We start from the raw sequence: 16,898 nt of genomic DNA, 5'->3' as shown, positions 1-16,898 counted from the left end.
TTGCTTCTGATCCCATCTGATAGCAGCCTGGCTGATAGGTGGTTAAGTGTATTTCATGAATCCTAGGACTTTATTCTTTTTAATTAAACCTAAGGTTTCTTATTGTAAATCCATTGTTCTCAAACCTAATCTGACATCCCACAGAGATTAGCACTAGGGCCACATTTATTTAGTCTCAGTTCCATAACTTAAATTGTCTGTTTTTGAGTGGAAGAGTAATTGCAGAGGTCTTATTATTCACTGATTCAGAGGATATTTACTTACCTTTCCAACATATTGTGGCTCAGATCCCATGTACTCCTCCAGGACAAAGAACTGGTTCCACACCCAGCCTCTTCTAATACGTTGGACCCTTGACCTTCCATGTCTTCTTAGCCTCATCCTTCCCTCTAATGATGTCACTGCCCACAAAGGAAGCCTGACACTGTGACTTCCTTTCTCTCTCCTTGGTGATATCACTGTGTCCCTGTTAGTTCGGTTCTGTATTGAAGTCTGCAGGGGGGTTTGGGAACTGTAGTCCAATAGAAGGGACGATCCCAGCAGAAATATGATGACATATTCCCTTGTGATCATCAGGGAGTGTCGTTAGAGAAAAGGTTGTGAAAAGTTCAAAAAGTTGCTTATGTCTGTGATGGGAATGGAAATACATCCAAAGCTGGATCTCTTTTGCAGTTACACATTGGACAAAGTGTTCAGTTAATATATTTTTCCTTATGGACTAAGAGAGTCACTTAAGATCATTATATTGGGCAGAGTGTTGATGACAGAGATTCCCTCAAAGGGCTTGTGTGTGGAGAAAGACGTCTCTGGTCTGCTTTTGTAAGAGCAAGTTTGACGAAGGAACCACAATGACCTCCTCGTTGTATCTTCACTCCTTGTTTGGCAGTCCTCAACAAAAACACCTGGGGGAACAGTGAAGATAACTGAGTGAGAAAGTTCATTGTTGACCTTAGAAATCAATGTTTGCTATTAAATGAAGACATAAACTAAGAAACGTAGTATCAAGCTGCTATTTTGTATTTTACCTGTGACTCCTACATTTCGGCATGGGCCACATGAACTAAGGTTCTTGTCTGTTACTATTGCAATTCCAGACATCCACACAATGCCCTGGAAAGGATTATCTAAATTATGATTCTATTTATGGTTGCAAGACATCGCAGAGGTAATGTTCAGGGTTCACAAAGTTTAAGTGACTGCCATCACGGTCATCAAAACATTAGGCAGAGGACTTCAAATTAGGTCCCAGGGCTCTGAGAAAAAAAAAGCTTTAACTTGCTTGGTTGGCAGCTTTAGTGGATCAGTTGTCCAAAAAATATGCCACTGTGTCTGGACATCAAGTCAACCCAGAACATTTCTGTCACACACACTTTCACAAACAGTATATGGTAATAAGCAGAATGAAAAACCAAAAAGAATAAAGTTCTTTTGACTGAATTATCTTGTCACCATATGTTTGCATTCTCTCATACATTGATACATACAATATATGAAACAAAATAACATGTTCCTAGTGTATTTGTTTTGGAAATACTTTTTGTATGAAAATCAATGTACACATGCATGTTTTGTTTTCTGAACCATGAGGTGTAATATATTTGCTTAAAATCAGAGACCCATTATTTAGGTCTCATAAATACATGCTATTTTTTCCTACAATAGAAAGGACACAGAGTTGCTTTCTGATTACACTTTCAGAGTCTCTAACAATTCCACCGCCAAACAGTTAACAATGACAATGACTATATTCAATGGCAGTATTAAAAATTCTGGCTCAGGAAGGCTCAGGTAAGAGAACGTTAACAGTACATTCCCATCACATCTGTACTACTTTTCTGTCTCTCTGTAGTGGAGGCAGTTTGCTGTGTTCTCCATTTGGAAATAGATTTCAAAAAATACTATAATACAAAAACTGTTTTCCAAAACTTCCTCTGTCTCTCCAGGTCATGAGGGGTATTCCTGTGCTCCACTGCCCCTTGTAGCATCACACGGACACGCTGCCATGGTTCAGTGCTCCCTAGAACAAGAGATGCTAAAAATACCTCCTTGGGGACATATTTGTGTGTGTGCAGGTGCCAGTGTGTGTGTGTGTGTGCGTGTATGTGTGCGTGTATGTGCGTGAATGTATCCTGAGAGTGTTTTGGCCAGGTGTGCGCATCGTGTCACAGAGGATTAAAATATGTTTTAAAGGAAAATGGAAAATGGAGTGGTACTTCAGAGAATAAACTAGGGGCAGATGTGGAACTTGCAAGCATATACTGTAGTTCTATTGACTACACAGTAACTACTGACATCACAGTTAATATGCCTAGTTCAATGTGTCTTTCTCATGTGTGCTACAAGGTCTTTCTGTCTTTATATGGTAAGTTGTAATGCTATTAATTAAGTAATGCAATTTGTCTGAAATGTTTGTCATTCACGTTTAGAGTTTATTCACATCTTCATAACTCAAAGTGAACTGTAGGAAAAAACTGGCCTGTTGTGGAAGGTTTAGTGGATTCTCAGTGGGCCTTCTTGTTGTGTTCCTTAAGTGCAAGCGCCTGCACTCTTTCAGGTGATTCTGCTATTCTTGGATACTATTGATTTTCTTTGTCTTGTGGTCTAAATACTGCTATACAGTGCCACAGATTGTTATTTCATCTCCTTCACAGGTAAAAATTCCCAAAAGTAGGACAGTAAACCACTCCACAACATTTCAGATGACACTATTAGATTCTGAGGAGGGAAAAACCTCATAAAAATGATTCAGTATATATTGGTGTTGTAGAATCTGTTGTAGACGATGAATCCTTTTCATTCGTATGAAAACCAATATGCCACCCTCAGCATCTTCACAAAATGGGCTTTAGCAGTTCTGATATCAGAACTTGAGTCAAAAGGGAAAGTTAAAGTTTTGCATATCTGAGGTGGTGTTTAGCTCAGTGGGTAGAGCACCCTCCCCATGTGTCGAGGCTAAAGTCCTCATTGCAGGTGAGCACCAGACGGCCTTTCCTGCATGTCATTCTCCCTCCTCTGCCTTCCCATTTCCTATCACTCTCCACTTTCTTTCCATTAAAGGCCAAAAAGTCCAAAAAAATGCTTAAAAAAAAATAAAAATTAAAAATTGTGCATATTTGGTACCCCTGCAAATAGTAGTCCTACAAGATGTGCAATCTTGAACTCTAATTCAGAGAAGATTCCTCATTCATTTTCATGTGGAAGTGTACCAACTAATTTACAGTACAAACCAGATCTCACGGCATTACCTTTCACAGGTAAGAATGAAAAGGGAGTTTAATGGGTGGAACTGTTGGTAGTTGCAGTTGATTTTGTTTTAATATGACAATTTGTGATTCTATGGGTTGTTGTTTAGACGGCTGTGCAAATGTAGCTGTTAAGGTCGGCTGTCACTTGTTGCTAATATGTATGAATATTATCTGGGTAACTGTACATGTAAATGTGGTGTTTCTATGTGTTTTAGGGGGATTTTAACCATTAAAATTGAGAAATGTGCCTTTAAATGGTGCTTTGTTAATCATGATAGCACTGAACCTTATTTCTTATCTAGTACTTAGTAGTGTAGGATAGAATAATATGGCTGGAGTTGGGAAGGTGAAGCCCAGTAACAATATAGCTAGTGAGTTTTTGGCTAACAACTCTATTCTACACTCTTATGTTATTCTTGCCATCAAAATGCCAAGCCAGAAGTAGTAAGTAGTGTAAATAAAAGTCTGATCGATTAATTAGATACTTGGTGGTCTGGTACTGTTCAAAGTACAGGGTGCTGGGAGTTTTTGTTGTGTGCAAATAAAATAAAAAGGGGCCATGTAAATATAACAAATGACCTTAATACACAGACTTCAAAAGCTGGTAAAGATACTGCGAAGCATCCAGTTTTTGTTTATCAAAGTACTCAGACAGATCATCAATATATGAGAGAAATGTCAGTCGGAATAAGCTATTTAAATTCCTTTCTCACTCAAATGGACGGGTGTCTCCTGTAATATTCCATGCATCGCTTAACACTAACCGGCTAATTAATGACCCTGTCAATCACACATCTGAAGCAGCAGCCAGGGAAGAGCAGAAGGACCTTTCCAGGCTACCTGGTTTTTCAAGCAGGAAATAACATTGGAAATATTACAGGAGCCACAGGCAGGGTTGCCGGCATTAACATCAACACAGGTAATACCAAATGCCAATAGTAAAATGTTTCTCAAAATTACATGGGGAAATAATGAGGAAATATCATAAAACCTTACTGAGGATAATGGCATATTTTTGTGAATTACAATGCAAAGCAACCAATCATCATTGATTGACTTTGATAATTGATAATGTAAGATATGGTCCATAAACATACTAAATATTTCACTCTCTTTTGCTTTCCTTTGTGACATTTCAGGCTTGAGCAAAGAAAGAAAACACAAAGAGGACATTGTGAATGATATTTGAATGTCTGGTGGGCACATGGAAGCCTTAAAGCCAGTCCCCGCCCACATTTTTTTCGTCGTTTGAAATAGGTCTGAAAGCCTTCCGTTGGGAACAGATTATCCTGGAACAAAGATCAGCGGGTCAAATCAAATCATTTGGGAGGCCTTTAGACAGTGATTGACAGAAGAGTGACAGATCGTGGTCAAACAAGTGGCTGAATGTGTTTACAGCATAACGGCTGTGGTTAGTTACAGGACCACCAAGTATGTCCAGAGGTATTTTTTTCTCTGTCGTATTCTGACAAGAACATTTTCCAAAATACAAAACAATTTGCTATGATTGCATGTAAAGCACAAACTGGCATTAACTATGTTCTTGACATGTTTAAAAGAAAGTAGTCTTAAAAAACAAAGTAGTCTTTTGAATATGAAGGCATTTTTTTCCTCCTGATTGACATACAATGTGTCTTCATTCCCTAACAAACCAACCACACAACTTTCAATTCAATTCAATTCAGTTTTGTTTATATAGCGCCAGTAACAATACAAATAGTCTCAAGACGCTTTACAAAAAACTGCCTGCAACCTCCAGATGAAGCCTGGGGGTGACAGTGGCAAGGAAAAACTCCCTTTTAACAGGAAGAAACCTTGAGCAGAACCCAGCTCATATGGAGGAACCCATCTGCTGAAGGCCAGCCGGGTAGAAACAGAGAAGATAGAGAGAAAAGAAGAACAGGAGCTGCTCTTAAATCCAATCTAAATACTAGCTTTCTATTTCTATTGCAACTTTTATTACTATGCTTAGTAACAATTTTTAGATTAGCTCCTTATGAGTATGAATTGCAGTGTGGTAGTCATGTACTGGCAAGTGATTAATGATTATGAGTCAAAGCCAAGGCTCAGAATGATTCCTATCTCTCCCTTTACTCATTCCTTATACACACTTGTAATGTACGCACGTGTTGGCACACTTTTAAGTCCAGTAGTACTCACTTTATACCACAAAACACAATTTCAGATTATTCCGACATGATGGCAATGGTTCTTATACAAAGTTACTGCATCAATACCATCATGCCTAACAACCAGACATGCCGTTGTCTTCCTTCATTACTGACTGTATATTCATGCTACCCTTTCCCTTTGCTTTATCATCACAGTGTCATCTGTAGCAGATAACATGATGTCATTTTCAGTCTTTTTTAATATATGGTTTCAGGTATATTTCTCTCTTTCAAGATAATCTTAAAAATATATTAACTAAAGAGTTAGGTCAGCTTTCAACAACTGGTGATATTTAATACATTAGGCTCTTAGCTCTTTTTCTTAGTAAAGTGTTGTAAACAGGCAGTTAGAACATATCTGGCTCATAGTAGACCTTCTATATGATTCCACTGTAGGGTTGAGGTTAGGCGTATTTATTTATTAATTTATTCATTTTTTTATTTGTTGCCAGGATGCCAGTACCTTCAAATGTTATTCAAACACCAATGGAAATCTAATTTAATGGACATCATAATATGATGTACTCTATCCAGGTTTTGACACACGACCAGTAGTCTACTGCTTATAGTGCAGGATGCATTCGTAGTTGGTTTCCATCTACACATGGGATTTGATGACAGGCAAATAGAACGTTACTAAACCTAATACATCAAATTTTCCGTGTGAAGATTATGTGAGTGTTTGTCTGTGCTGCCTGTGGGGATGTACCCACTTTATGTTAGCAACAGGCAAAACTTGTGTGTGTATAGACAGAGGTGGCTGATTTTTACCTGGTTGGAGCTCAGAGAGCTTTAGCACTGATGGCAGACTCAGCGTACTTATGTTGACAGCTATAGAGTACTGTTACATTTGGAATAGACAGTTTTTGTCTATTTGGTTTATTAACACTCCAGACAGTCATATATAATGGGTTGCATTTACACAGCATAGAATTGCAGTTGGTAAGCAGCACATTATACTCACAGACATTATGTGTTTATTGGGAAATGCATCTACTCGTAATATCACATCTGCAAAAAATTTGGTTAAGCTATATAACCAGTGCTGAGCCCTTGATGCCAAAGGCTCAGCACTCGGACTTTGACAGTATGGCATCATACTGTTTGTGCCCTCTCTTGCCCATTCGTAATGACTACATTACTCAGGAGTAATATTCTAGCATATTTACTGTAGCAATTTGTATAGTTATTGCAGATATTGACAGCCTAATATGTGCATAAACAGGTGAATGAGGGTCATAATGGCACATACATAACTATGTCATTGGTGATGTTCTACCTGGATTCATCTAAATGTGCAATATTAATGTTCTGGAAGTAATTAATGAAGCAGCAAATACAAAGGTAAATGTCTAGACACTGTAATTAGTTGGAACATTAAGACTCTCATTAGCGAGATTGTTTAGTCTTGTCTAAATAAAGAAGTTTTGCACTTTGTTACTTGGCATTCATGTCGATGTTACTTAGACATGTACCACCCATCTAACCAGACTAGACATTCCCACAGGAGTACCAGGCTCACACACAAAACATATGAAGTATCTGTGGGATAGTCCACAGAGACCCCTCCCCTCCACCTATAGGACTCAAAGGCCCCCCACTAACACCATCATGTTTCCAGATATCACAGGAGACGCATGTTTGAAAAGGTCATTGCAGCATCAGTCTATTCCAACAACATGCAAACACATCAGTGACACCCAGCAGACAAAGTTATGGCAGCAAGGGAAGCAATAAGTCCACAGCATGGACACATTTAAAAAGAGAATACCGACGAGCTGCTCTGCTGGAGAGACAGGAATTGTTTTCAAGGAGAAGTAGTGAGCAGCTGGATATAGACAATGAAATGACTTCACACAGCTAAGGTGTATCTAAACTCCGACCAGATGGCAGCTACCAACTTCTAGCAGCACTTAACTTTGAAAAATCTCAGTCTGATGGAAAATTAATTAGTGTCTTCTCAAGAAATTCAATTAATCACAGAAGTAAGCCAATATTTAGCAGTTTCGGGTGTATATCATAAGAAATATGACACAAATAAATAAACACAAACGAACCAAACTAAGATGTTCAGGTTTCCTGTGGTTGAAGGCAAAAGCCCACTGGCTCCGTCCAGTTTACAGTTTGGGCTGTTTAAAGGCCCAGGGATATCAGGGATTCAACCACCATATCAAAGATCTGTATGGTGCAGTGCTATAACCCTTAGTACCATTACATATGACAAGTTACCTAAGATATAATGTAAAATTAGGATATGCAGTAAAACTAATCAATATATAATGAATAAATAATTAAAAAAACACAATTCTGTTCCAGTGCAGTGATTTTTAAAAACCCAGACAGTGTCACAGTAATTCTAGCTCAGCAGCCGCCTATCGACCACCGCCACGGCAGCAAGACTCTCTCCCTCTTCCTCTCACTGTGTAGACATATTTGCAGATGCTCTCTGATTCTGATTGCATATTTCATTCCATTCTATACAGTATCTCGACCCTGCCCACCCCTCAGTACACCAAGTATGTTTCCACAAGAAGAACAACATGTAAGAGGAACACACATGTTTCCATGTGTATTATCCGATCTAACATGATTGGTTATGATCTATCTATCTATCTATCTATCTATCTATCTATCTATCTATCTATCTATCTATCTATCTATCTATCTATCTATCTATCTATCTATCTATCTATCTATCTATCTATCTATCTATCTATCTATCTATCTATCTACCTACCTACCTACCTACCTACCTACCTACCTACCTACCTACCTACCTACCTACCTACCAGAGGCCTGGGTGTTTGAGGTTCCTGTGCAGTATCTTACCTATACCTAGGACTGCGCTTCAGGCTTCAGGTGTTTTCCTGGCATCTGTTGGAGCCATTCTCCCAGTTTGGAGTCACTGCCCCAAGTGCTCCTGCTATCACAGGGTAGCACTCACCTTAACCTTCCACATCTGTTCCAGCTGCTCTTTCAACCCTTGATACTTTTCAATCTTTTTTCGTGTTCCTTCTTTCTCAGTTGGTAATGCCATATCTATCACCATCACCACCCTCTTCTGCTCTTTGTTCACCACCACTACTATGTTCGGTTGGTTAGCCAGGACTTGTTTGTCAGTCTGGAAGCTAAACTCCCACAGAACCTTGGCCCTGTTGTTCTCAGCCGCCTTCTGTGGTGTGGCCTATTGGGACTTGGGTAGTTCTATTCCATACTGGGTACAGAGGTTCCTGTACACTATCCCGACCACTTGGTCATGCCTCTCCATGTATGCTGACCCGGCTAGCATCTTACACCCTGAGATCAGGATGCAAGGACAGAAAAAAATCTAAATCCCCTAGTGTTCCCTGGAGCACTGTGGCCCAAATAATAATTGTAACATGGAATAAGCTTGTAACCACCACAACTCTTCCTAGAGCAAAGCATGGAATAAGAAAAAAATCTTTCTTTAGAACATGCTCTGAAGTGAAATTTGATTATGACAGCATCGTGCTGTGGGGGTGCTTCCCAGGATCAAAGACAGGGAGACTGGTAAGATGATAGAGAAGGATGTGTGCAATTAAACTTACTGGTGCGCACATCAGCATGGCAATGATCTGAAGCACAAATTTAAAATAACACTAAAGTAGGTTTGGGACAAGTCTAATTTTCTATCAGTGGCCAAAATCCAGACTTAGACTCCACAGAACATCTATGGAGAGATCTGAAGAGAAGAAGGTAGTTTGCGGATTCCCAACCAAACTCAGCTGGCAGGAGCAATGGAATCAACCAAAACCAGGTGTGCAATTTAAATCTGCATGACTCAAAGCTGCAACTGCTGAGATGCTACAAAGTAATAAATTAACTGGCAGAATATTTTTGGACAGAGTTCAGCTTTTGATTTTTAATACATTTACAAAACTGGTAAAATACTTTGTCACTGGGATTTGAGCATAGATTAACGCCAAGTTCCTAAATAAATCAATAATGTGAACGTATAAAGGGATCTGAATAGTTTCTGAATCTAACTTTCTGCCAATACAACTTAGAAAGGTCAAAAGTCCACCTTCAGAAGTCAGAGGGAGGGGTGGTTTTCTTTCATTTTGTGGTTAGGTTTAGCAAAGGATCATGTGGTGCAGGCATAAAACGTATAAACACAATATTTCGTTCTTGGGTCAGAAAATACTCATGTCACAAATAGCTAGAAAATGTGTTTCCAAGGACCTGAATCACTTTAATTACACTACTCAAATACACTAAAAGCCATCTGTAGGCCACGATTTGAGTGAATGTGATGAACCTTAGGCTACAGATCATAACCAATGATATGATTATTCATAATGTCTCACAGATAATGACAAAAGGCAGTGATATCAATCCGAAACTGCTGAAAGACTCTCTAAAGACATATTTACTTCCAGTGGATTGTGCTACAGCTCTGTGGGGGTCTTGGCCTGTTATTTTCAAAAACTTGTGAGCTTCCTCACTTGAGCTAATGTCTCAGCCCTTCTGCCTATGCAGCTGCCATAAATGTCTTAAGGCAATCATCTCAGGTGCACTTTCTCTTCGCTTTCAGGAGGAAAATGTGAGGTGCAGGTTGTGCAAACCCAGTGGTCCGTCAGACAGACAAAGACATCTGACATAGTGCCACTGCAGTTTTGCAATTCCCTAGCCAGAAATAACAATGTGGCTCGAGATTATATTTTATCATCTCTTGTTTAAGGACTTTATAATATATCTACGTCATACCCAGATACTGTTTTGAATGGAGTACCAGTGTCTTATAGGTTCTTGTAGCCCTAATGTTGCTAGGCAAGCTATTTTTTTATTTATTTATTTTTTAACTTTGGAACATTATCCTGGTCAAAGAAGGTTTAGCTCAGGAGTCTCTGAGGGCTTCCTAAACATTTTTTTTCTGCCACAGTGCTGATGACTATCACAAAAATCTGTCAAACAGCGAAGACTCCCAATTGTCACATATGACAAGACATTATCCTGGCACTATAAATAAAAATTCAAGTTGGTCTACTACATGCCAAAGTTCACAGAGGCAGACCTAATGAACAGAAAACCACCAGGCAGCAGTATTAACCACTGCTCCACCAAATATGTACTCTAGAAAATGGTTTATTTTTGGTTTGACTTTACCCACTACCAAGGTGCACAGAGGAGGAAAAGAATAACGATAGAAAGGTCAAGGTTCGAGCAGCACTTGTAATATATGGAGCAACTTTATCAGGTTGACATGTTTTGGCTCATGGCCTTCATCAGCGTCGTAGTTAATATTTACATTTGACATTAAAATGCTTTACTGTCATTGTACATCAGTGACATGAATGAATTACTGAACAAATGTCTGTGTTTTTATATGTGTGTCACATACCACGGTGAGAAATACACAGGTCACCCACAACATTATGAGCATTAACAGGAGAAGTAAATAACATTGACTATCTTGCGACAATTCAATGTTCTGCTGGGAAATGTTTGGACCTGGCTTTTGTGTGGATGTTACTTTGTGTTTGTCTCCTGTAGTATATTTTATATGGACCGATCTGAGTCTGAAATAAAGATCGAGACCCTTGTCCATTCTCTTACAACTGTCACAACTGTTTTGGAGGCACAATAGAGACATTACACAATATTAGGAAGGTGGTCATAATGTTATGCCCGATAGGTACAAACATAAGACGGAGGCGATCCATATGTGGATATTCATGTTTTAACGTTTCCCTAGCTCAGTTATTAGGCAGCATTATACTAATGTTACAGTCTTTTTAGTACTGTATTCCTGTCTAGTTTCTAGCTTGAATGGCTGGGGGATTTTTAATTAGATCTATACAAATAAGTGTTTCCTAACAGCAGCAGAACTGACCGAAATCATTAAAAACTATTATTGAGAGCAGAGAGTGTGAGCGGCAGCATTAAATATGCTGGAACTCTGCTTTCTAACAATTAGCATATGGTAAGTGGTGTAAAATGTACATTATGCTAACAATGATAATGCAGTCTACCCCATAAGATATGGATGGAAAACAAACTCTTTCATCCAATGGTTAAAAATAAAATTCAGGCATCATCAATGCCTTTCAAACAAGGCAAATATCATTTTCTAATAAAGACATTAGATAAAAGAGAAGAGGGAAGGGTAGAGAAGGAATGGAGCATGCAGTGGAAAGGGCAGGAGGATAGAGAGGGAGTCAGAGAAGGAGGAACAGGTGCAAATCCCTGAAAACCCAGAAGTCATCAATCTTCCACTGAGGTGGAACAAGGCGGGCTGCCCCACTTGGAGCCATACAGCAACGCTCCTCACTGCCAATGCGTTACTCTCATTCATTTCCATCTATCACCAGCATTTGACAATGGAAAAAGCAATTTTATAAGAAATATAGGTAGAATTTTACTTATTTATTTATTCATGGCCTGCCTTTTTTTATACAGACCATGGATGTGTGCAGTTTAAAATAGATTTTTTACCTCTTCTTTCTCCACAGTAGTTTTGAAAACACCTACTCTACCATGCCATAGCTCTTGTTGAAAATTCAGTGCATACAACTTCTTTTATTAGATTGCTCCATTTTATTGAAGTCATTAGGAACCAACATATTTTTTGACCACTGAACTTCACAACATGTCACAGCACAAATCAGACCATGAAGTCCACAAGTCTCTTTTCAGAAATCCTGATTTGAAAAGGTAAACCACAATTGTACTCTAACCTTTCCTGTTGAAGGAAGAAGAACACTGACCTTCTATTGCACGTGTGCAGTTTATTTCCCCCCATTCTTCTCCTGTGTCAGCAAAAAGTCAGTTTTTCTACGTTTAGAACACCTAATGTCAAACATTTTATACAATGAGTTCCCCCATCCTCGTAGTTTAATCTGCACTGTGGAGTTTTCATTTCAAAGGTTTCCCTTCCTCTTTTTAAAAATCTACTCTCATTGCTTGTGCAGTAGAGCTTCAGAATTTTACATCACACATCAACTACTTGGACAAGGTCTGGCTTCCAAGCCAGTCATGAAAATAACAGCTCTGAAGTACACACCTTTCTACTATCAGAAGAATTTATGGTCAGCCTTCCAGACTCTGAACATCCATCTGCTGTACAATGACACTCAAACATTGCATTTTGTCACAATGTGGTAGCTTCTATGAATAAAAAACAAATCTACATGACACAATAAAAGGCATTAATAATAAGCTACTGAGCCACGTGACTGGAGACATTTCAAGTCATATTCAAACACTTTGATTTAACAGTATGAAAATACTCAAGATGAGTTATAATATGCAGAGAGAACAAATCTTCTGGGGAGTCTTCTTAGTGTTCGACAATTTGGGGGACAGCCAATCTGCATCCCATCTGAAAATAAGGCAACATTCACATTTTCTGTGGTTTGTTGGGGGAGTAGAACACACTGATCTGAAAGGCTGGACATGTGATTGGCAGTAAGTTTGAGACATTTGTGTCAGTGAGGGACAGGAGGACACTGAACAAAATGTTTATTATTTGTTTTTACATATTCTCAATAATCCTTCCTATGTATATTTAGTTCTATTTCTTGTAGATTTCTTCTAATACACGTACATGGACATGTCTTTGGAGGTGGGAGAGAACCAGAGTACCCACGCAGACACAGGGAGAACATGCAAACTCCACGCTCAGAACTGGACATGAACCCGGAGCTTCTCGCCAGGAGGCATCAGTGATAACCACCGAGTGACTGCTCTATTTATTTTATTGTTTGATTTTATTTTTCTACTGGTGGTTTTTGAGTGTTTTTTTTGTTTGTTTGTTTGTTGCTTTGTTTTTGTTTTTTGTTTTACTAAGCTGCTGAGCTTTTTGTGCCTTGTTCCACCAGATTATCTGGTTTACTTTATATTCTCACTAAATCCTTGGAAAAGGCAAAACAGGTTTTACTAATAATTTGATTATTGTTTATCAAAATCTCTCTCTCCTCTAATCTCTCTTTAAAATTGGTTATTTGGGAGGTTTTTATTTTTATTTCCATTATTTATTTTATTTTATTTTTTTACATTTTATATTTCATTTGAAAATGTGTGCTTATCTATGTAGATACTAATCTTATAGTAAAGGCCATTCAGCTATCTTGTAGCTAAGGAGTGGAGTCCAACTAAAAGAAACGTGTGCTTGGAGGCTTCCAGGCAGTGTTCTCTGAGTGAGGCTTAGTTAAGGTGCTGGCTAGCTCTCTGTGCCAGACGTGGGTTTTTTTTCCCAGGAGATGTCCTCATTGTTTCTAAGGCCACATCTGAAGCTCCAGTCAAGCAGTAGTGCTTTAGGAGGCATTCAGTCAATATTTGATAGTTTTTTTCTGAATGAGAGTATTTCTGGGTGACTCCTGCTGCAGGTGAAATCAGTGTTAGGTAGCACTCGACAAGAAGTGATGCTGAATTATCTTTGTCTAAAGAAATGAATTCCATCATGATAACCACCTTTCTGTTCAACACTGCTGAATTAGCCTGAAGTATCACTGCTTTCACATCTGGTTAGTCGGCTGTAGGATGGAGTCAGCACTAAGCAAAATCTTTAAATTGAAGTGTGTCATGCAGAGACACTATAGTGTTATATTTATTACACTATGGGTGAGCTGCGTCTTTGTTTCCAACTATTTAACTATTATACTATATTTAGGGCTGAATGACAATTTCAGTGATTATTCAGTGAGTATTCAAATTAAGATTTACTGTGAATGTGTACAGGACTGTCATTCACATGAACCAATATATTGTCAGAACAGAACATGCCTTTCATCATCTTTTTCTCGTCACTGTATCGTGAACTTTTCACTAGGAGCCCCATAGCCCTGTGGTTTCGGTGCCAACTGCAGCAATCTTTAAGCCCAGACTGAAGGCATGGTTTCTCCTTTTTCTTCTTCTCTGCCTGTAAATGTGATTTATTCATTGCAGGCTTCTAAATATGGCATGGAAAGCATTAGTTTGAATTATTAGTTCTGCGTGTCTGTTGCGGATGGTGATTTGCCTGGTCTGTGTGGTTTGCGTGGGTTCCGATCATTGATAGGTTATGTGACTGTTTAGTGTGCTACTATACTGTTTAGTGTTATGTGTAAGATGCACAACATAAGACATGTAACTTACTTTTACTGAAGTTTACTGGTAATGTATAAAGCATAACAGGCTTGAAAAATGATATAGATACCCTGAATCATCATGATCATCATGATTATCATTCTGTAACAGAGGTGTCAAACCCAGTTTGATCTCAAGCAGGCTAGGCCAGTTAGATAACAGCATAATAACTTACAAATAACGACAACTCCAGATTTTCTTCATTTGTTTTAGAGCAAAGAAGAACAAGGAAATAAGGAGAAAGTTTACATTTATTAAACTAGACTTAAAAACACCTGAAATTTCTTAAGAAAAATAAGTGCAATTCAAGCACATTGCTGTCTGTCTGCTGTTTAGTCCTGGGTCTCAGTGTCAATGTAGTCTTATATGTAATTTTCGCACAGAATTATGCAAGATCACAACACAAATTATAGATTGTACAACATTACAAGATCATAATGATTTGGTTAGTGGTTTCACATTCACATAGATTCTAGTCGTTACTGTTCTATGAGAACTACTGTACAATGGTTCTGCAGTTATTAAGTGTGGTGTAATCTATAGCTGGAAACCATTCAAGACAATTGTTATGACTTAAGCACCACATATATTACTCGTATGGGATTTGGTAGGAGGTGGTGCACTTAGGTGGACTGAACACTTTTGTAGTCCAGAGACCCTCAGAAGGTTAGGGTTAGTCAACAAAAGCATTTTGGTTAAGGAAATTTAGAGACCATGGTTTTGATAAGATACAAACACATGTGTTGTGGTCACACAACACAGACATTTATATTTGATGACTAAAGTTGGATGGAGCTGAGTATTTTTTGAAAAGCTATTACATAGTCACGTACATTATCTACGTTGAATTATGGAAATATCCTTGCTTTTGCCAACACATCTAAACCACCATTTATTACAGCGCCATTTGATTTATAACCACAGATAGCTATCACACTCCTCACTGTGAGCATGCATTGGCTTAAAGTTAAGGATCAGAGTGGTTTTGTGACTTGTTAAAAAACTCCCAAGTCATTTATCTTCGTCACATGCAACAGCGAAAGTGTGGACAGTTGGGACTTTTCAGACAATGCAACCAAATTTGCAAAAATGAAAACTATTATATTAAATGGATTTATATAAACCCTTTCGGAAGTGAAAATAATACATTTACAGATACTTTCCCTAATTTTGCAAGGGCCTCCTTTCTGACTGGCTGAAAAGGCCAAAAGTCAACTTGAGAGATATTCTTGGATTTAAGAGGGCAAAAAAAAAAAAAAAAAGCCGAAATGTAATTGTATAATAAGGTACACAATTTAGTTTGAATTTCTCAGAGCATAAACTTTATTGTAACTTCTCTTCTCTTTGTATATCATGCTGAATGAATTAAGAGTGGAAAACTGCTATCAACCTTCATACAATACACACTGAGAACTGATCAGAGCACTTAAACAACAGGCATGGTCTTCTGCACAAAGTGAACATGTCTTGTTTTGGAATGCGCAGCATGTCCTGATTGCAGCTCTCCTACATTAGCTGTCACTTCTTTAATTGATTCAAGAGAACCTAGAAGCTCCCTGACCCCCACAGCTTACTGCCCCACCTATCCAATTAAATGACAAAATAACCTCGATAGTTGGCAAGATGTTGCTTAAAACCTCCTCAAGAGCCTTGCACAAACCACAGAGAGTTAATGTGAAAGATTCCAGTGTCAGTGTGCCTCTTATACATTTCCTTATCAATAAGCAGTGCCAGGAGTGAAAAGCAGGGCAGTTACCTCACACAAGGCTCTCAGTGTCCCTCCATGCTGCCGATGAGTCCATTAAGTCCAAATGTTTCATATAACCCTCTGTGGGAATGACCCTCTCTCTGTTTGTCCCTCCTGTTGAACTAAAAGCATGCTCTATCTGCCTTCTGCTCTCTCTTCCCTATGCCCTCTCATATCTGTGTATGCTCTCAGCTCTCTCTTTTTCCCTTTAAGTCCCTCCCTCCCTCTCGTAGCCTCTGTCTCTCTCTCACACACACACAGTTTATCCCATGCTTCTCTCTCTCTCCCTCTTTCTCTATCTGTTTGTGTGTGTGTGTGTGTGTGTGTGTGTGTGTGTGTGTGTGTGTGTGTGTGTTTGTCTGTCCCTTGCTCTAATTTTATCCAATCCTCTCACACATTCACTCACAAAGCTTTTCTCTCAAATCAACTTTATTGGCAGGACCTGAATTAAGGACTGTGTTGTCAAAGCGTGTTGTGAAGCTGACTGAGGGAACGCCAGGAGTGTGCAAAGCTGTCATACTATCATAGAAAATAATAAAAATAAAGACAAAACATTTACTGAGAACATGTGTCAGACATTTTCCTTGTACTGCAGATTAAAATATGCAAGCTCACACCCACTTTTGTCAATTTTGCAGTCTGTACTCA

At 38.7% G+C, this 16,898-nt stretch overlaps 1 protein-coding gene across 1 annotated transcript in view; it reads right to left on the bottom strand.

Annotated features, from left to right (window-relative positions):
• Positions 1-16,447, bottom strand: part of cdh12a (cadherin 12, type 2a (N-cadherin 2)) — a 64,886-nt gene extending 48,439 nt beyond the window's left edge. Inside the window, exons 1-2 of the mRNA XM_047588446.1 lie at positions 16,260-16,447; positions 265-902 (exon numbers count right to left, since the gene is read on the bottom strand). Of these exons, the coding sequence (XP_047444402.1) occupies positions 265-573 (309 nt within the window). The 5' untranslated portion in view covers positions 574-902; positions 16,260-16,447. The remainder of the gene's footprint in view (positions 1-264; positions 903-16,259) is intronic.
• Positions 16,448-16,898: the final 451 nt, after the last annotated feature.

This window comes from Mugil cephalus, chromosome 7, assembly GCF_022458985.1.
Source record: "Mugil cephalus isolate CIBA_MC_2020 chromosome 7, CIBA_Mcephalus_1.1, whole genome shotgun sequence".
Classification (NCBI taxonomy): Eukaryota; Metazoa; Chordata; class Actinopteri; order Mugiliformes; family Mugilidae; genus Mugil; species Mugil cephalus.
Note: the sequence above shows the minus strand (reverse complement) of the source record. Positions and strands in the feature narration are given on the sequence as shown.